The sequence below is a fragment of the Elephantulus edwardii genome, unplaced genomic scaffold (assembly GCF_000299155.1).
Source record: "Elephantulus edwardii isolate Elephantulus edwardi_28Jun2011 unplaced genomic scaffold, EleEdw1.0 scaffold00006, whole genome shotgun sequence".
Taxonomy (NCBI): Eukaryota; Metazoa; Chordata; class Mammalia; order Macroscelidea; family Macroscelididae; genus Elephantulus; species Elephantulus edwardii.
This window is the reverse complement of record NW_006399756.1, coordinates 8,731,795-8,753,465: the sequence shown is the minus strand read 5'-3', so window position 1 is coordinate 8,753,465 and position 21,671 is coordinate 8,731,795. Positions and strand designations below refer to the sequence as shown.

Genomic DNA, 21,671 nt, shown 5'->3' with positions numbered 1-21,671 from the left:
TTTAAATTTATTTTCATGAAAGTTTACAAACTTTGCATTTCCATTCATTCATTGTTGCACTTTTCTCCCTGCCCACCCCTCCCTCAATTCACTTTACTTTTTGAAAAGTAAAAGAATCAAAATTATTTTCTACACCTTATTTGTCTGAAATTATATTGGCTTTCTGTCAGGAATCACTATTGCTTCTTGAGAGAATAGTTGCTGAGATGGGCAATCGTAATAGTGAACAACCAGAGAATCCCCACCCCCCACCTCTGGTTTCTGTGACAATCAGGCAAAAGACAAAATGACCTTCTGCCTTTTTTTTGTTGTTGTTGGTTTACATACCATCTTTCATATGCATTGTGTTTCATACATATAGTTTGTGTTTTATGCAATCCTTCATCTACACTGTGTTTCAATCATGTACATGGGTTTTATACAATCACTCATATACATTATCTTTTATATAATTAACTACCAAAGTCAAATGGTGTACGGTACCAATGGAGAAAATGCCTCCTTGCCTAGGAGCTCACACCCAAAGCCTGTTTCTAGATAGACCAGGGAGGGAGAACAGGAACAGTTAGGAGTGAGAAATAATTGCATGTTCAGTCACCTTATGACTCTAGGCCTCATAGAAAGTACCTATTAGGAATGCCGACGTACATATGAGACTGATAGGCAGAGAGGAGAGGGCGCTGGGTCCTTGACTACGACTCCCACAGTGCATTGAGTTTGGGGGTGTGCAAATTAACTCTCCCATAGCAGGCATGCCAGGCAAAGTCCAGCAATAGCCCCGGATGAGCCTGAAATCAGTGGCTCGCTGAAGCATGCGCAGTGGAGCCCTGGCTGTGAGTCAGTTTAGCCGTCACCATGACCTCCACACAAGGACAATCACCTGAATGTTGGAAAGAATGCAGAGTGTCTCCTAGGCTTTAATGTGGTGCCACCTTAAGGGATGATGGTGGCGAAGGCCACCTACTCTCTGCAGAAAAGAGGGATTGGGCTGAATCCCTGACCGGCTCACGGCTCACACGCTCTGCGCGACGGTGACACCTACTCGGCAAAGCATCTGATTTGTCTTTTTCTTTCTCGCAGCCTCCCCAGGTGCATCCACAACCGTCCCAGGTGAGTGTGCCATCTGAACGCAGGGGTTTCTCTTTTCTCCAGTCAGTAGCTACAGGAAAAGAACACGATGTTGTTTTGCCTTTTCGCGGCCTCCCTTGATGGCCACTGCATATGAGGCGCACTGTTGCACTCCCAACACATCAGGCCTCTCTTCTGGGTTGGCAGGATTAGTGCTTTACGTCCTCCAACAGGAGATGCTAAACTGAGCTCACTTACACTTTAGGCAGCGGAAGGACATCTGTTCTAGGGTCTTTAATCCTGGACAGATTTGCTTGTCATTGTTAAGTGCTGTCGAGTTGAATACAACTCATAGTGACCCTATGAACAGAAGATCTGAACCCTGTTCTATAACTATTATTGTTTCTCGAATGTTCATAGTTTCCAAAGGCAGGCTTTTTACAAAGTGGATGTCAATCCTGCTTCCAAGCCTGTCTTAATCTGGGAGCGCTACCAAACTCTGTCCACCATGGGTAACCATTATGGCATTTGACACACCAGTGGCACAGTGTTTAATATCACAACAACCCCAAGTTATCTCAATAAAGCAAACTGACAGGCCAGTGCTATACCCCTTAGAAGAATGTTCTTCCCAAAGACAATCAAGTAATATTTAAATACAAAGACCCACCCACCAGATCCTGACTGACTTTAAAAAGAGGCTTCCAGGCCACAGCTGATTGTTAGCTAAATCCAGAGAATCCAGGTGACCAATCAGCTAACACACAATTGTCAATGAAACAAAAAACAACCAGAGTTTACACCTGACTTTCAACTAAAACAAGAGAACCTACTTTCCAGAATCCAACTGATTTCATACATGAGCCTCCAAAGAGATTTGCTTGAGTTAAAATTTAAATATAAGAGAAGCACCGAAATATTATTCAGTGTAACCCACTAAGTGTTTAAATGATGATTTTTTTCCGAAGCACAATCTATCAACAAAGGATTTTAGTTTTTCTTTGTGGATTAAATCACCTCATTGCCGTAATTCTGGACTTTGAGGACCATGATTGTCACTTAACGCAAGATATCTAGAAGAGCTCTCTCAAATGCCATTGTCCATTAAGTCCAACTGAAGTTCTGTAACCCTACAGTGACCACACAGTTGCTGTTTTCTGACTCCTTTTCTCTCTCTCTCTCTCTACCCCCTCCCCTCTCTCCTCACCTCGCCTCTTCTTTCTCTCTCTCCTTCCCTCCCTCCCCCCCTTTCCTCCTCTCTCCCTCTCCCACGTCCCCATCTCTTTCACTCCAGATTGGTGGTCTACAACACGTACTGATGATGGTAAGCGCCATTTACTTATAGCCAGTGGTTCTAGTTCAACACTCTTGTCTCCATCCCTGGGCGATATTTCCCGTGTTTGGGGGAAGGCTCTCTAGCTCAGCACCTCACTAAACATGGAGAGTTCCTCTCACTTGTACTGTACAGGACAGAGAGAGAGAGATCGGTTAGGATGCTTTTATCTGCAAATGACTGGAAGCCAACTCTAACTCTCTTAACTTAAAAAGCAAATACATTTATCAAGTAACTAAGGTAGAGAGTGACAGGTATGGATTTAGGTACAGCTGGACTCAGAAGGTCCAAGCCTGCCTGTCCTTTCATTTGCTGTATCTTTCTGGCTTATGTGTGTGCTCATAGCCACCAGCACCTGCTTTCTATAGGTAGACAGAGACACAGGAGTTGTCAGCTCTAAGTTCCTGTCTCACGGAACAGCTCATGTGTTTCCTTGTGTGCGTCTAAAGCACCCTAAGAGGACTCTGCTCCGGCTAATTGCCAACAGCTACCACAGCTACGTGGTCGTATGGGCTAGCTCACGACGTAGATTTTTGCTTAGTGATACTTTTGGGATCAAAAGGACATGTGAGTATTAAGTTCTAGATGAGTCTCATGAAATGTGTTTATTCTCTGATTTTACTATCAAGGAATGTTTCTGTTACAATAAAAACCAAGGCAGGGAAGTGAGAGACACAAAGCTCTTCTAGCTAGTTTTGCTTTTCTGTCATACTGTCTGTTGCTTGCTGGCTGCCACCACCTCCCGCCACCCCTGGGTGCACCTCACCTTCCCCCCGAGGAAGTGTGCCCACAGCTACACTCTGCTCGGCTTGCCCTTCGAGCCCTGGGTTTCAGTCCTAGTAGAGACTGGTCCGAGGAGTTGCCTCTGAGGGCCTGATGCGCTTTGTAAAGCTGATTTCATCCTCCTGGGGCTGTAACGATCACAGTTCATTCTTGCTCCAGTCCAGCAGCGAGATCAAGATCCTTGTCTCCAAGTATCACGAGTGAGGGAGAAAATGATCTACATTTTGTGAATCGCTTTCTTTTCCTTCTCTGGAATTTCATCACGGTTCCAGAACAGTGCCCTGTTCTAGAAGCGTGTTGGGAACATTGAGGTCTCCTCACGATGAAACCAAATCCAGCCTCAGTAGGATCACATCCCCAGGAAGAACAAGCCAAGGCAGTGGCTAAACGTGCTGGAACAATCCACTCACCTCCAAGATCTGAGGTTCCAGAGAATCTGGTCCCTGCCCAGGCCTGACCATAGCGTGGGCCTGCATCTGCCAGCCGTGAAACAAAGCAGCACGGAGGAAGCTTGTCTCTACCAGAAGACAGACTACAGTGAGCTTGTTGGGTGACGTTCGTCGCTTTGTCCAAGGCCCTGGTTTTCTAGAGGCCTGAAGACCAGAGGAGGAGTGACTTCAGCTGCTCACGGGCCAACAAGGAACAGGAGCCTGTGAGGACGGGAGACTGATGGATTTAGGTGCTAGTTCAGGGGCACGTCTGGTGTAGGATCCTCTCCAAAGAAGCCCAAGGCTGCCCTTTGTCTCTGACCCCCAAGGTCATGGACAACATTTAGTGCTCATAGCTACAGTGGAGGTAGATGTTGTCCCTGACCTCTGTCACTGGAGCTCCTGTGGTGCGCTGGGCCCATGTTTTTCTTCAGATGTAGGAGTGTCTTTGGGTTTCCTTAATGTGACATGACACGTTGCCCAGTGGAAGAGGAGCCTGCAGAACCAGGCTCAGCTCAGGAGGGTGGGTTCCATGAACAACGTGAGCCAGCTAGTGTGGGGCGTCTGGACACCAAGCGCCAGGCCTGTGCCGTGTGGGGCTAGGAGACCATCTTTGGAGGAGCCCTGTTGTTGGGGTGCAGGTGCCACTCAGTGGTCCCTGGGACCCAGGTTGATGGATTTCCTCCATCCTCTACATCCTGGCCCCCAGGTTGTGATGCCACACGTGGGGAAGATTTAAGCAAACACATAGGTAATTCAGCTCAAGCCCAGGGTTCTCACAAACAACCCTTAAGAGCAGCCCGGGGCTGGTCAGCCTTCAGTCAACACCTTCATTCGGAAAACATCACTCCAAGAGTCCTGTTCTTGACACTCTGAGAGAATCCTAGACCTCATTTTGACCTCTGGACCTTCCTGATCTGGACCATTCCTGTTTCCTTCTCTGGTCTGAATGACTTTGGCCTTGAGGCTGGTGATTGGACAGGAACAATGTTCGGGTCACAGTGAAATACTGGAGCCAGGATTCTGGATGGGTGCTTGCGGCTGAGACAAAGAAAAAGAAAAAGGTGCCCTTATGAGATAAAGCATCCTAATTTGAATATTATGGGAGCTGAGATTCAGATCATCTCGGAGTGCCAGGGGATGAAGTGACAAACCTGACCAGGAAGTCAAGGGCTCCAGACTGCAGGCAGTGAGGGTCAGGTGCTTGAAGTATATCACTTGCTTCATATGCATGTGAAAGTCGGACAATAAATAAGGAAGGCCAAAGAAGAAGTCTTTGAATTGTGGTGTTGTTGATGAATAGTCAGCGATAAAGAAAAGACAAAAGAAGGAAGAAATCTGCCCTGGAAGGGGTACAGTTGGAGAGAGCTTCTTCGAGGGGAGGGTGGTGAAGTTTGGGCCCCATGCTCTGGACATGTGATCAGGAGGGGTCAGCCCCAGGAAAAGGACACACTTCTTGGAGAAGTGGAGGATCAGCCGAAGAGGGAGGACTCCCTCCCACAGATGGATTGACGCGGTGCCTGCAACAAAGGATGTGGCTGGGATTGTAGGAGACACGCAGGACCTGGCAGCATTTCTTTCTGTTGTACCAACACTCAGCGTGTTTTAGAATCAGATTGACAGCACTCAACAACAGGCAGCGCTGGGGGCTTAGTGGTGAAGTATTGCTCTGCCAGCTCAAAAGTAGCCGGTTCGAATCTACCTATCTGATCCATAGCAGAAAGACGGGGAGTAGTGTCCCATGTGGTTTACTGCCCTTGAAAATCCACTGGAGGGTCACCTGTGGGTTGATTCTGACTCAACAGCACACAACTATAATACACCAGCAAACAAGTCATGAGGGGTTTGAAATCTTTTCCCTTTTTCTCAACTGCTTTTGTTAGAATTGATTCTTAGGCAGCTTCTCCTAGCCTTCCAGGGTTGCAAAGATGGCATCTGTTTTGCTGCTGTCTTGTGTTTGTTGTTACCCAGCCTTGGTTTCCTGAGATTCCTTCACTGGTCTGGAAGAGCCTTAATAAGTCTGAGCTCTCTGTCTGTTAAACCGTATACAACAGCTGTGGTACCACGGTAGCCAGCAAGAAATAACGAGTGGCTCCCCTTCTCAGGATCTGAACAAACCCTTTGCCTCTGCAGTCGGGGTTTGCCAGGGAGCCTGGAGCCCTACAGTTGAACTCACAATCATGGGCCCTGCTCAGGTCTATAGTCATGAAGCAGAGAAGCAAGCTTGTCCTTTCCCAGTTAGCCCCCAAGGGAGAAAGGGCTACGTTCTGTTAATTCACTGGCAGGATGTCCCGTACGAGACTCCAGTGGATCTGACTGAGCCCACGTGCTCTGCAGAGCCAGTCATTGTAACCTGCTAGTGAGTGCGCCTGGTTGATCCAGTCTGAGTCACTTACCTTCCCTGCTGGTTCAGGGCAGAGGAAGGGGCTGGCTGGAGTGCGCTCTGCTGTAGCTGATCATTTCTGAAAGAAGCAGTACATTTGTTATTTGTTAATGCTGTAAAACAAATTTCCTATAAACCTCAGTTCTCACATGAACTTCTGCCTGAGTGTACAATTTCCACGTTGGGCCTCTTGATCCTAGAACCAGTGTCACTGTCACAAGGTTCCATCTGCTGTAGAGAGAAGGAGCACTGTTCATGGACTCCCAGGTGTCCTGGTTCCTGGGCGTCTCTCATATCTTCTCACAGCTGGTTGTAGATGCACCTGATGGGCACAGATGCATTGACCAGTAAGCCCTGAGCAAAAGCTGGCAGAGGAAGGGCTGCTAGTGGAGGAACAAATGAAAAGATTCGAGACCTGAATAGAATCTGTCTTGCATCTGTCTTAGACAGACTTTCACAGATGAGCTCCTGAGAGTTAGAGACCTTTCTTGACTCGTGCAGAACACATGGTCAGTGAGCGGCAGACTTAAAATGCAGGGTTTGGGGTCATGAGTTTGAAGGTGCGATCGGTTTTGCTGTGTGGCCCTCTTCTTACAACATGTACGTTTGTTTTCTCTCCCCTCCCTGCTATAGCGCCATGGCCCACCACATCTATGGCCACCACATTTGTACCCACCATGGGATCTGGTAAGTTACCTCCTGGCCTTGCAGCTCCCTCTGCCAGATTATTCGTGATTTTAGTGTGAATCATGATGAATTGTGCTGACAAGGAATGGATGAGCTTGGAGTAGGATGGGCATCCCGTGTAAGGAATTGAGTTTTCTATGGATAAGATCCCAGCTCTGTCCTGAGAGTAGATGAGTACGTTGGAAGATACCAGGGCTGAAGACGCAGATCCGAGGTCTCTGTGGAACTCACACAATTGTTCTATCTTGATTGTCTCTGGGTTCAATGCAAGTTTCCTGGCTACTCAGATCTATGTGATTCTTACCCTTTTGGGCTCTCAGATGGTCTGCGCTGGAGAGGGTGAAATCAGGCTGCTCCCTGGAGGCTTTTAAGCTCTATCTCACAAACATCAGGCACATGGCCAGGAGGGGCCAGTCCGTGGAGAAGGACATCATGCTTGAAAGGGTTGAGGGAAAGCACCTGAGAGGAAAACCCTAGATGAGATGGCTTGACTCAATAATTGGGGTCTTGGGGTAGGAGTATCAGAGACAGTGAGATAGTTCATGATAAAGCAGGGCTTCGAGCTATGGTGCATAGGGTCACTATGAGTCACACAGGCAACTTGATGGCACATAAAAACAATGTGCTTTACAAGCGAATCTCTTGGGTCAGTGTCTCTTGGGTCACTGGACTTCTCCATTGTTGAGACGTGGTTCTTAATGTTTAGATGAGCATGGAAAATTCTTGTGCCCTTTCCTAGGGACAGAACCCGGTTCAGGTCTTCGACTGGTGAATGGAGGTGACCGTTGTCAAGGCCGAGTGGAGGTCCTGTACCAAGGCTCCTGGGGCACCGTGTGTGATGACAGCTGGGACATCAATGATGCCAGTGTGGTGTGCAGGCAGCTTGGCTGTGGCTGGGCAGTGTCAGCTCCGGGAAGTGCCAGGTTCGGCCAGGGCTCAGGACAGATCCTCCTGGACGATGTGCGCTGCTCAGGACACGAGTACTACCTGTGGAGCTGCCCTCACAACGGCTGGTTCTCCCACAACTGTGGGCACAGTGAGGACGCCGGCGTCGTTTGCTCAGGTGGGTTTCTAAGACATTGGGTTCTGAGTTTGCTCAAGAAAAGGGCACTCTTATATCTTCTTCCTCTTAGTCAAAACTCATCCCACTTCCCTAAAATGTCCTTGCTTTCCTGCTAAGACTTGTAATGTGTCTGGAGAGCTCAGATGTTCAAGTGGCCAGTCATTGTAATGAACTGAACTGAACTGAAGGGAGCTTATAAGCCTTTTCACTTACAGGCCAAGTGGTAAAAGAAAGTGACAGGCTCCCTGGTGTTTCCTAAAGAGTGTAATGGTCTGCGACACTGCTAGAGAAGTGCCAGCCTCACCCAGGAGTGCCAGCCAAAGCCTTTCCGTGGGCCTTGGGAGAAGAGAAGGAAGGGATAGGTGGGCTCAGTGATTGAGGGTTGTGACATCAGAGTCCTGGCCCATACGGAACCCCCATTAAAAAAGACAACTATGCATATGGGAATGGATGGAGAGGAGAGGGGTCCCGAGTTCCGACTGCAGCCTCCCTCCATGCGCCAAGCTGGGTGGTGTGTAACACGCAGCTCCCTGGGGAGATATTCCAAAGTCTGGTAACTGCCCGTGAATGAACTTGGAATCAATGCATTGCTAAAACATGCACAAAGGAGCATTTGCTGTGGGTCAGCTTAGCTATCATCATCCAGACACGAGGATACTCACTCAAATGTTGGAAAGAGTGCAGAGCGGTGGCTTTTACATGGTGCCACCTTACGGCTCAAGGGTCATTGGGTGACGAGGGCCACATATGCCACGTGGGGAAGAAGCACTAGCTGCCCTGCCCTGCTCAACCTCTCCGCTCTGCTTCTGTGGTGACACTTTACTTGCAAAACGTCTAATTTGTCTTTTCCTTTTTTTCCACAGCTTCTCTACACTCAACCACAGTCATACCAGGTGAATTTGCCATCCTAACTCAGGGGCCTCTTTCCTCTTTGCTACTATAACAGCCCCCAATGTGTAGCTCTGGGAGGGGAACGCTGGACTGTTGGGCATTTCTCCCATTTCCCTTGGGGACATTGCTGCACTGTGTCCTTGGGGACATAGTGAAGCGTTTTCAACCCAGCACTCCCTTTTTCTTGTATGTGGTTAGAGGTTCCTGGGCCCAGACATGTGTTGCTAATATGAGCTTATCTAAAGATTTTGGAAGGATCCTGGAAGCATTTATTGTATCAAAATTTAAATGTGAGAAGAGCGCAGAGACATGCTACTCTGTGTGCCCCACGCAAAGGCTACATGACCTTCACCCAAGAACAGTCCACCAGCAAACAATTGACGTTTGTCTTTGTGGATGTAGACCTCATCTCGTTGCTGTAGTCCTGACATTTTCGGGTCATGGCTGTTGCTTAATACTAGGTGTCCAGGAGAGGCCACTTCCTCTTCCACTCGTGGTCTTTCTCACATGCCACTGTCCATTATGTCCATCCAGCGACCACACATCCATGTCTTTCTAATGGCATTTCTTTCTTTTTTTGTTCTTCTCTCCAGAATGGTGGCACACCTCGACCCCTACTCCTGGTAAGCATCAGTTGTTTGTAATCATTAGTTCTAGTTCAACACTCTTTGTCTGCAGGCCTGGGTGAAATTCTCGTGTTTTGTGTTCAGTCTCTCCAGCTCAGCTCCACGTTTAGTGCAAGGGAATGTGTGTGTCACAGCGAAGACCGAGGAGGGACAGGAGAGACACAGGGCGCACTGGGAGCTGAAATCCTCCTTTCCTCTCATCTCTTTGCTGCACACTTGCTTTTCCTTTCTTCCCCGGCCCCTGCCTGCATTGTGTCCTCTTCCTGAGCATGAAATGCAGCCAGAGTGCTCCTTACAGGGGAGGCTGGTGAGGTTTCATCTCACATACTTCGGACATGTGATAAGTCAGGGCCTGGAGAAGGACACCGTGCTTAGAAAATGGAAAGGTTTACAAAAGAGAAGACCCCCCCACAAAAGAATTGACACCGTGGCAGCAACAATGGGTTTAAATGCAGCAGAAAAGGCGAGGAAGGCACAGGATCTCTCATGCTGTAATTCTATTGGGCTGAATTCATTGGCTTGAAATAGAAGCAGCTTGGTGGCACTTAGCAACAACGCAGCAGTAAATATGTCAGCAAGGTTTCCACTACTTTTACTTTTTGCTCAGTTGCTTTTCTTAGGATTCGGTCTTGGTCACCTGCTTCTCCTAACCTCCCAAGGTTGAAAAATGGAATTTATCAGCCTTAAGTTTGTCACTTATCGGTTTAGCCTAAAAGAAACAGGCCTATTGGTAAGGAGTTGTGCTGCCAACCCAAAGGCACATGGTTCTGATCCACCAGCCGCTGTGTGAGAGGAAGACAGGCAGTCTCCTCCCATGTGATTTATAACCTCTGAAAACCCACTGGAGGATGAGCTGTGAGTCAGTTCCAACCAGAAGGCACGTAACAGCAGCGATTGGTGGCGATTCTTGAAACCATGGATGATGGAAAAACACAAAGACCTGGCAATTTGGTTGAGCACAAACACCTGCACAGAACCGGATGTTGTGGCATCTTAATGAGTCAGCCCGACTGGCTCTCCCATCATCACATGCTTCCCCTCTTGGTCCAGGAAGGTGGTAGGAACTGGAAGTGATGCCTCATCTGACCATTTCCAAAAGAGAAACGAGAAATTTCTCCACATTTGTTATGTGAGAGATACTTCCTGTGAACCTCCAGGCCCACATGGGTTTTTTGAAAGATTTCTATGGGCAAACTATGATCTTCTGCATCAGAAAATAATTTATGTTTTTATAATATTTTTAAATTCTATTTTATTATTTTTGTGTGTGAACCATCAAATCAGATCTGACTGGTACAGGAGGAGATTGTCCCTCCTTCTCCAGCAGAGCATCTGGTGGATTTAAACCGTGCACCTCTGGGATTGCAATGCAGCTTCTTGTCACTGGGCCCCCAGAGCTCCCTGAGAATAATTTAAAAGCTGTTTTGGATTTTTATTTTTTTTAAACTCACTGAGCAAAACAAACAAAAACCATTCATGCTGACAGAGAGCTGGAGAGGGGAGGGGGTTTCCACAGAGGACCTCCAATCTAGCTTTCCTGAGAGGCTTAGAAGGGGTGTCTAGAGGGATTGGACAAGATGGCAACATTGTGAGGACCGAGCTTCACGATTTAGTATGTCTGTGTACATACAAACGCTGTTATTGTTAGGTGCTGTGGAGTCATCTACGGCTCAGAGCCGACCCATTAACAACGGATCTGTCCTGTGTCATCCTCCTCATCTGTGAGACACTTGAGCCCATTGTTATAACCACTGTGTCTGTCCGCCTTGTTGAGGGTCTTCCACTCTTTCGCTGACCGCCCCCCTTTCTAAGCACGAGAGGTTCAACAGTGTAGCAAACAACAAATGCTGGCGAAACTGTAGAGAGACTGGAACCCTTAGCCACTGCTAGTGGGAATGGAAAATGGTACAACCACTATGGAAGCGATCCGGCACTTTCTCAGATATTTGGGAGTAGAAATACCGTTTGTCCCGGCTATCCCACTACTGGGAAATACTCTGAAGAAACCAGAGGCACGACACAAACAGATAGACGCACTCCCATGTTTACTGCTGCGTTAGTCACAGACAAGGGGGCAGCCCAACTGCTCATCGACAAACGAGGAGAGATCTCTCCTGATTTGTGCAGGCGACGCCGATGGTGAGGACCAAGCAGTCTCCCTAAGTAAGGTCCAGCGACCTGAGTTGTGAAGGCCCGGTTGGTTTTGATATATGAACCTCTTCCAACAGTGTATAAGTGTACCTTCTTCCTGTCTCCCTCCTGCAGACACATGACGCACGCACCACACCCTCACCTGCAACCAGAGAAAGTGACTATTCTTTTCTGCTTAAAGCTCTTGAAATGCAGAGTCCATACCTTTAATCTGAATTGTGAGGAATTGTTCAGACAGTGGGCTCAGGGAGAGACGATTATTCATAGTGAGGCACTGAACCTTCTGTGGAAAGTCCTACTCGGTCCTGTGAATTCGTGGAAGATGACATGGTATCTGAAGACCCAGGTGACAGGTCTTTGTGGCACCCACACTGGTGTTCATACTTGATAGACATCCTCAGTGTTCAATGCAGACTCCACGGCCCCTCAGATTTATGCGATTCCTGCCTATTTGGCCCCTCCGGTGGTTGATGGGCCTTTGGGAAGAGAAGATGTAATGCTGCCCACATGAACCTGACTGGGCCAATGTCTCCAGGGTCTCTGCTTCTCTGGGTCCCAGACATGGAGTTTGCTCAGCCTTTTGAGTGCCTGTTTTCTCCTTTTTCATAATATTTGAGAAGTATTATTCCAGTAAAGCGTTAATGATTTTCTCTATGTTTTTGATCTCTTTCTGTGCTAGAATTTATATTACAATCAACTACATTGTTGATGTTGATAATATTTCACATAATTTTTATAAGGGTTTTCTGTTTGTGTTTTTTAGCAATTTATAATTTTTTATCTGTATCCTCATTCACTTCTGTACAATCCTTCACATACATTGTCTCCCATAATTTTATGCTTTTTTTCCCTTCTAATTTCTGATTTTTTCCTCTTACAGATTAGTAGTGAGACTTTTGTCTGCTATCTCATTGATTCTGTTTTTTTGTTTCTACAAGTCTACTCTTTTGTGTTTCCAATGTATTACCAGTTTCTAAAACTTCAGTTTTAATACTCTGGATTTTAATTCCTGAGGGTTCTTTTCTAGCCTCTAATTTTTCCTTATTTTTGTGTACTTGGACTTATGTTGACTTTTAACATTCTTAGAGTTTTTCTATATTTTCCTTAATTTTTTTCTCTTTCATTTCTCTCTGTTCTCGGGAGAACCTATCATTCTTCTGAATTTCTAATCAGGAAGTTCCAGCAGCTTTCCAACCTCTGAGAGATTTACTGGTTCTGTACTTTGATCACTTTTTGGTGACATCATATCCTGCTTTGGGGGGAGTTTTTTTTTTTTTTGCTCCATGGTGGGATTAAGTTCTCTATTCCCTCTGGGGCTGTCTAAGCTGTCTAACTAGGTCAGCGGTGGCACTGTGTTTGTAGTCTTTTCCTGCTGACTCATGGTGATTGTGAGAGAAGATGAGAGTTTGTGTGTAGCTTTCTGTGTGTTGTCCATGTAAACCGTGGTGTGTAGAGTGGACTGGCGAAGGTCACCATCTGTTGTCCATCAGCGGTATCAGGTTAGTCCTTTTACACTTGAGCAGTGCGTGGAGTTGTGGGAGGTGTGTGTGTGTGTGTGCGTGTTACACTTGAGCAGTGAGTGCAATTGTGGGAGGGGTGTGTGTGTGCATGTTACACTTGAGCAGTGAGTAGAGTTGTGGGAGGGTGTGTGTGTGTGCGCGTGTTACACTTGAGCGGTGAGTGGAGTTGTGGGAGGGGGTGTGTGTGTGTGCGTGTTACACTTGAGCAGTGAGTGGAGTTGTGGGAGGGGTGTGTGTGTGTGTGTGCGCCGACGCATGGATAATCTTGCTGTCTGTTGCCTGGTGGCACTAAGAAAAAAGAATAGGCGAGTGAAAAAAGAGAGAGGTAGAGGAAGAGATGAAAAACAACAACAACAAAAGGAATACAAATTCAAAGACAGGCAGGAAAAAGAAAAAGCTGAAACTGAGAGGAAGATGAGAAGTATAGGAAGGCAAAATGGGGAAAGGGCACGTGACGAGGAGGAAAGGGAGCTGCCTGCTGTCGCTGCAGCTGTTGTGGGATGGAGGCTGTCTGTCTCGTCAGGATGGTGTCTCTGGTCAGGCATAAGGTCAAAGGTGAAGTACACAGTGAGGGGAGAGATCCTCCTTGGTTAAGAGGTGTTAAGGGTATTGGAAAGAATCCAAGATGCAGCGACATACCATGGTAGAGTTTCTCTGACACAGGGGCTTCAAAAGGGTGGGGCCCTAGCCTCAGGTAGAGTCTCTGCCCAGGAGTCAGTCATCCGTCCGTGTAACTCAGGGCTGAGCACAGGCAGGACTCCCGGCAGAGCTGGCTCACGCTGCTGGCTATAGAGGTAGGATGCATGGGGAGGGCACAACTGTACCATGGTCCACACAGGTGCCAGGCCACAGTGAAGACTGGGCCCCACCCCAGGTCCAGCAGGAGAAGCGGACGTGTACACAGGACAATATGGTTCTGCTACCGAAGCTCCAAGGTTCCCTTGTGGGGTAGCCACCGCCAGCTCCAGGATGCTCGATGAGATCGTAGAGTTCGGAGAGTGCTCCGCTCCATGCATGGATGTGGTCGGCCTCATCACGGAGGTGTCTGGTTAAATGCAGGGACTCCAGCCCCAGGGTGTCCCATCAATCTTAGGGCTGGTACAGACCAGTGCCCTCATCCTCCAAGTACCAGAAGGCACAGTTCACCGCCACAACCCTCACAGTCACCGGCTTCGTTGGCTCCTTGATGGTGTTTGCATTCCTTAGCCAGTGTTTAAATTTCCTCTTTTCTGATGAGTCTCAGGACTCCAGGGTCATCATCCTTTTTATCTGCTACTTTTGATTGTGGGTGTCTTTGTTGAAGGGCATCTAATCTCCCAGTGCAATTAACCAGTGATCATACTGGAAGTCTCAAATTGACGGTCCCCCTCTGTTTCTCTCCTGCAGACCCATGGACCACATCGCCACCTATACAACCAGGAGGTAAATATTCCTACCTACTGCCCTCGCTGCTCCCAACGTGCAGAGTAGGTTTCAATAGGGATTTTTGATGGTTTTAATATGAATTGTGAGAAGTTGGGCTGGCAGGGCACGTATGAGCTTGGAGGGAGAGAAGCAGTCAGAGTTGGGCACTCGGTCTTCTGTGGGAGTCCACACTTTGTCCTGTGAGTAGATGAGTTAGTTAGACCATGACGTGTCGGAAGATGCAGGTCCTAGTTCTCGAGGAACCTGTAATGTTGTCCTGTCTTTGCAGTTAGTCTCTGGGTGCTCAATACAGGACTGGTGGCTCCCCAAATCCGTGTGAATCTAGCCCTGTTGGCACCTCATGTGATAGATGATACTTTGAAAAGAGAAAGTATAGTGTATTGGGTGTATTTTGGGTCATTGGTCTTCTCCAGAGCCCAGACCTGGTTCAGAAACTTAGCTTGATGTTTTATGCATGGCTGAGAAATTCTCGTGCCCTTTCCTAGTGACAGGACCAGGGTCAGGCCTTCGACTGGTGAATGGAGGTGGCCGGTGTCAGGGCCGAGTGGAGGTCCTGTACCGAGGCTCCTGGGGCACCGTGTGTGATGACAGCTGGGACACCAATGATGCCAACGTGGTCTGCAGGCAGCTGGGCTGTGGCTGGGCTGTGTCAGCTCCGGGAAATGCCAGGTTCGGTCAGGGCTCAGGACAGATCCTCCTGGACGATGTGCGCTGCTCAGGACACGAGCCCTACCTGTGGAGCTGCCCCCACAACGGCTGGCTCTCCCACAACTGCGGGCACAGTGAGGATGCCGGAGTCATCTGCTCAGGTGGGTTTCAAAGACATTGAGATCTGTGTTTTCTCAAGCAGAGAATATTCTTGTATCTTGACCCTATTGGTCAAACAAAACCTTTTCTATATGGTTTCTCTTGAATTTTTTTAGCTTTCAGCCAAGAATTATAATGTTTCTTGAGTTTTCTGGAGTTGGGTTGACCAATCATAGAAATGAACTAAACTGAAAAGGACAGTCAAGCCTTCCAATATACATGACATATGGGCAAGTGGCAAGAGGACAGTATCTGCTCCCCAGCGTTCCTAGAAAGGGGAGATTATATGCCTCTCCGAAAGAGAGAAGAGTGCTGAATATTGCCCGGGCAGCCAAAAGAACAAACAGATATGTCGTGGAGAAAGGCCAACCAGAATGTTCTTTGGAGGCAAAGATGGTGAAGCTTCATCTCACATATTTCAGACATGTTCTCATGATGAAAGAGGCTATTCTTTGGAAAAGAGTGTCATGTTTGGAAAGGTGGAAGGTCAGCAAAGGAGTGGAAGAGCTTCACCAAGATGGATTGATAGGATGTCTGTGACGGTGGACACAGATGTGTTCAGGATAAGGATGGTGCAAAAGAGAAAACAGTGCAGAGCTGTAGTTCATATGGTCACGGTGAGTCTCCCTCAGTTCACTGACACATAACAACAACTAATGGGGAAAATTTCTTCTAGCACAGGATTCCCAACAAAAACCTTTTCATAATGTGAAGAAGGAGAAAAGGAAAAGCTGTTGCTATTGTTGTTAGGTGTCGAGTCTGACTTGGCGACTCTATAGACAACAGACTTGAACCCTGTCCTACCTTATGCCATCATCACCTCTGACACACCTGAGTTCATTGCTGGAGTCATTATGTCTGCATTAAATCAATCTCATTCAAGGTCTTCCTTTCTTTTGCTCAATTGCCACCTTTCCAAGCATGACATCTCCTTTCAAGGGAACAGCCTCTCTTAGCAACATGAACCAAGTACAAGAGGCAAATTGTCACCATCATTTCCTCCAAGGCTGCATTGTTTCCAAGACAGGGCTGTATACTATTTGGCAGTCGGTGGGGTGTTCAGTACTCCAGCAACATGACCCGAGGAAGGACTGTGAGGATGGGTATACGGAGTATTGTGTTACAGTGTGGAGACACGCAGACATAGATGTGAGCGTGACTGGCAAAGAAGAGTGAGTGACTGGGTCTTCGAATGCCCGCCCTGCAGTGCACCTAGCCAGGTGGGATGCAAAACAATTATCCTCATAAAATATGCCTAGAAAAGTCTAGTCATTGCCCATGGATGAGCTTGAAATCAATAGATTGTTCCATGTGGGAACCTTGGTTATGGGTCAGCTTAGCCACCATTATCCAGACCCAAGGTTGGAAAGGGTGAAGGGTACCTCCTTGACCTCATGTGTTACAACTTTCTCAAAGGATGGTACGTGGCAAAGCCCTGCCTTCTTTGTGGGGAAGAATAATTGGTTGAGTGTGTGACCAGATTGTTTTCTTCAGTCTCTGTTCCCATAATAACATCTTGTATGTCAATGGTTTGTCGTTTCCCCCACAGATGCTTTAAACACGTCCACGGCCCTTCCAGGTGAGTTTACGAGCCTAACTCATGGATGTCTCATTTCACCTTGCTATGTCCCACAACTCACAACAACCCCCCAAAGCTGCAGAATATGAAGGTGTTTTGTATCCCCTACCTCTGTCGATGATTGTGTTCTGCATAGGTTTAACTGATGAGCTCCTAACACATTACATTTTCTCTTTTGAGGCTGAGTCTTCTGGCCTCCACGCTGATGCTACAATGAGCTCATCTCGAGCTTTGGCAGAAGAAAAGGTCTATACTTCGGTCTTTGATGCTTGAAAGTCTTTCTTAGGTCAACAGTTAAATCAGAGGGACACAGATCTATTGTTCTGTGTACTTGGAATCAAAATTATTCTCTCACCAAAGAATAATCTGCCAGCAAAGAATAATACTTTTCCTTCATGGATTCACCCACTTCATTACTATACCCCAGACATTAAAGGCCGTTATTATTGCTTAATGAAAAGTGTTTTAAAGAGTCCACTCTTTCTCTTACTCAGGGGGTTTCTCAAACGTCACTGTCCATCATGCCCAACTGAAGGTATCTGATCCCAGGTGTGTGCACATGTTTACTCCTTTTTGACCTTTCTTTCTCTTTTTCTCTCTCCAGGTGAATGGCACACCACAACTCCTAGCCGTGGTAAGCATCATTGGTTTGTAGACATTGGTCCTAGTTTTAATACTTAAGGCCTGGATGAAATGTCTCTGTCCCGTGTTAAGTTTTCTGTTGCAGCTCCTCACCAAATGTGCAGTGCAGCCCCTTTTCCTGACTAGTTCTCAGCTGTTCTGAAGGGAGATAGGAAGATCTGTTATGATGCTTCTGTTGGCTAATGAGTGGAAGCCAACTCAGTCTGCAGGTGTACGTGATTTCATAGTATCAAATAAGTAGAATGGAGAAGTGCTCATTTGAGTTTTGGCACACCTGGGATCAGAACATCTATGAGGGCTCCTTCTTTTGTCTCTAATATCTTCCCTTAATGTGTGGGTTCTGTTTTCTACCCTTGCTTTCCTCTTGTTGGTGGAGAGGCAGCAATTGGAAGTCCCCACAGTTCGCCCTACCAGGGTAGAATTGGTTTTTCCTGTGCTCTTACCTAGAGAGCTTGCCTGAACATTCAAATTAACGTAGACTTCAGGAGACGAGCTGACAGGTGTCACTCGTTAGTCTAGGTCCTCTGACTTCAGACACAGGGAGGTGAAGGTGCTCTGTGTATGTCAGTTACGCTGTATGCATGTGGAAGTTGAACGACGAAGAAGAAATATTATAGAAGGAGGGATGAAGCCTTCGGTTTGTGGCAGTGGGGAAGGATATTTAGAATGTCAAATGGGGGTAATGAAGGAGTCACATGTGTCCTGGAAGCAGTATAGGGTTCTCCTCAGAGGTGAAGAGGGTGAGATTTTGTCTCATGTACGTTGGAGATGTGGTCAGGAGGGGCTGGATCTTGGAAAAGGATGTGTATTTTGTAAAAGTAGAGGCTCAGTAAACGAGAAAAAGCCCCTCAAGGGATGGGCTGACACAGTGGCTGTGACAGGGGGTTTGAGCACAGCAGAGACGGTGAGGTCGAAGAACAGGGTCCGGCAGGGCTCAGTCCTCTTGTGTGTGTGGTCATCGTGAGTCGGAATCGTCCAGATGGCAGGTAATGACCACGTGACAACCAATGTGTCATCAGGGGTTTGAGTATTTACAGTGATTACTCTCTCTTACACACACACACACACACACACACACACACACAAACACACATTCACTTTATCACTCCCTCCCTCCCTCCCTCGCTCTCACACTCTCTCACCCAAAAGTAGATTCTAAGCTTCTGGCTGAGCACAAACACCTTTGCAGAACCAGTCGCTGTGGCATTTCCATGTCTCAGTTCGGTTCGCTCTATCACAGTCACGTTCCACTCGGTCCAGGAAGTCAGGATTCGCAGGGGGTTTTTGTCTTTATTTCACATGCACTTTCTGAACAATTTGCATTAAGAAACTATGAATTCATTGCTGAGGGAGTTATTCAAGGAATGTGAACAACACCTCTCCCTCCACAGTCTGGGTTTTCCAGGGAGCCTGGATCCCTGCACAATGTACACATGATTCCATGGGCCCCGTGTCTGTCAGTCATTGAGCTGAATTGTGGTGTGCCTTAGAGTTGGAACCAACACATAGGGGAACCACCTGTGGGTTTTCAGATGCAATTAATTGCACAGCAGGAGATTGTCCATCTTTCTCCTGTGGAGCAGATGGTGTCCTTGAACCACCGGCCTTTGGGATTCCTGTACAGCTTCTTCCCCCTGTACCACCAGAGCTCCCTGTAAAGCAGAGAGACAAAGTTGTGCCCTCATCACTTGGCCCCCCTGGAGGAAAAGGGCTGCTGCTCATGAAACCACTTCCCTAATGTCCCCTAATAGACCGCAGTGGGTCTGGTTGATGCACTGCAGGACCAGTCATGGCACCTGTACAGCCTGACTCACATGCCTTCCTCCTGGTCCAGGGAAGAGGCAGGGCCTGAAGACGCCTGATGCTTTAAAAGTCCAATTCTGAAAGGCAATTGTAAGCGGTTAATTGTAGTTTCATGAAAAGGACTTCTTGTACACCTAAGTGGTCCCTTGAGCCCTGTGAAAATGTTCACAGGAAAACTATCAATTTCTTCCCGATGGTGTAATTCTAAACCCGAGTCTCTTGGTTCAAGTACCAGCATTAAGTTTACTTTTTCTCCTCCATTTCCACCTATTGTCACACGACACGTTACATCCCTACCGACAACTGAAGGAGGTAAATCTCCCTACCTACTCTCCTGAGTGGACATACATGCATGGACATACACATACTGACATACCGACATGAAGAGTATTCATTATTTCAATCTGAATCATTCAGCGTGAATCAATCACGAGGGATTGCTTTGACATTGACCTGCATGAGCTTCGATTGGGAAGTCCATTCCGGATAAAGCACTGGGTCTCCTGTTGGAAGTTCCTCACTTTGCTCTGTCTGTCACTTAATTAGCTGGAAGAAGACATGAGTGGACGATCGGGTCCGAGGTGTGTGACAGTCCAGGCCTGTGCCCTCTCCTGGCAGTTCTCCTCTGAGCATTCAATGGAGGCGCACTGGCTGCTCAAATCTGTGCGATTCTTGCCCTTTTGAGAAGAGACGTTTAATGTGTTTTCCGAATAAAACTGACTGAGTCAGAGTCTTTGAAGCACTGCCCTTCTCCAAAGACCAGATATGGTTCACTCAGCTTTTTAAATGCTTGCTTCTCATTTTTCCTGATACTTGGGAAGTTTTAAATCTAGTATGAGCCTGTCTTCAGGCATAGCCAGAACAGGGTTAGGTAAGTATAGAGTCACTCCACGGATCCCTGGGGTGTATGGGGAGGAGATAAAAAGGGGAGCCACACATTGCTTTTCCTCAATCAACTGCTAGTGATCACTGTTGCACTTCCGAGTCCCTGCGGGACCCCTAAACCCACCTGTGGAGAGGATTAGATGTGAGCGTCCACACAGTTATATGTGTTGTCTACTTAACCAGGTTTTTCTTTCAGTTTGTACCGTCAGTACATGTATTCAGTCCCTTAAATCTCAGGGTCCCACGATTATTATCTATAAGTGCTAATGTTAGGGCTTTTTTCCCTTTGCTGACTTTGTTGACAAGGGTCTGGTCTCCCAATCTAACTAGTCAGAAATCATATGAAAAGTATTGAAATTTACTTTTCTCTGTTTCTCTCCTACAGTTCCGTGGCCCAACGCAACCACACCTGCAATTCCAATAGGTAAATATCCCCATTTTCTACCCTGGCAGCCGCCAACATGCAGAGTGGCCATGCATTTTATGTGAATTGTGAGAATTTAGGATGTCAGTAACACACGTGAACTCGATCCAGAGTAGGGCGCTGTCCTGTGCGTAGATGAACTAGTTGGAAGACGGCAACCCTGGAGCTCCTTATTTCCGTGTTGGAACTCACGCTGGTGACCTGCCTTGGTGGGTCTGCTCTGTGCGTTCAGTGCAGGCTCAGCCCCTGCTCAGATCAAACGTTTGCTCTCTGTGCTCTCAGGTGACTGATGGTCATTCGAGAAGTGAGATGTCACATGATTTCCAAGCAAACCTGACGTGACTGTGTCTCATTGGTCACTGTACTGCAAAGCCCAGATACGAGTGTAGAAATGTCACTTGATGTTTGCACGTAGATGAAAAATTCTTGTTCTCTTTCCTAGGGACAGAAGGCGGTTCAGACCTGAGACTGGTGAATGGAGGTGACCGGTGCCAGGGCCGAGTGGAAGTCCTGTACCGAGGCTCCTGGGGCACCGTGTGTGATGACTTCTGGGACAACAATGATGCCAACGTGGTCTGCAGGCAGCTTGGCTGTGGCTGGGCTGTGTCAGCTCCGGGAAGTGCCAGGTTCGGTCAGGGCTCAGGACAGATCCTCCTGGACGATGTGAACTGCACAGGACACGAGCCCTACCTGTGGGACTGCCGTCACGGCGGCTGGCTCTCCCACAACTGCAGACACACGGAGGACGCCGGGGTCATCTGCTCAGGTGGGCGTCAGAGGCTGAGATTGCTCCAGAAGAGAATATTCTGGTGTCTTGGTCTTATCAGTCAAAACCTTTACTATACCCTGTTTCTCTTAAATATCATGAGCCTTCTGCCAAGAATTGTCATGTTTCTTGAGATCTCATAGATGCAGGTGGCCAATCATAACACAGAAAACTTCCTATTAACCTGGAGCAGGAGAAGCAGAGGCGCATAGAGTGCTAAGATTTTTAATATTGTGACAGAGTAGAGTCCCACACCCAATAAAAGGCACCTGTCTGGAATACAGACCCACCTATGAGCACGCTGGGCAGAGAGGTGAATGGGGCTGGGTCTTTGACTGCCACTCACTGAAGCACACCTACCTGGTGGGGTGCAAAATACAGATTCCCTTAGGAGCCAGGCCAGCAAA

At 47.5% G+C, this 21,671-nt stretch overlaps 1 protein-coding gene across 1 annotated transcript in view; it reads left to right on the top strand.

The window, feature by feature from the left end:
- DMBT1 (deleted in malignant brain tumors 1) overlaps window positions 1-21,671 on the top strand; it is an 86,831-nt gene that overhangs the window by 36,383 nt on the left and 28,777 nt on the right. The window contains 7 exon segments of the mRNA XM_006903735.1: window positions 1,081-1,110; window positions 2,851-2,968; window positions 7,422-7,749; window positions 12,934-12,947; window positions 14,772-15,167; window positions 19,771-19,818; window positions 20,914-21,279. Of these exon segments, the coding sequence (XP_006903797.1) occupies window positions 1,081-1,110; window positions 2,851-2,968; window positions 7,422-7,749; window positions 12,934-12,947; window positions 14,772-15,167; window positions 19,771-19,818; window positions 20,914-21,279 (1,300 nt within the window).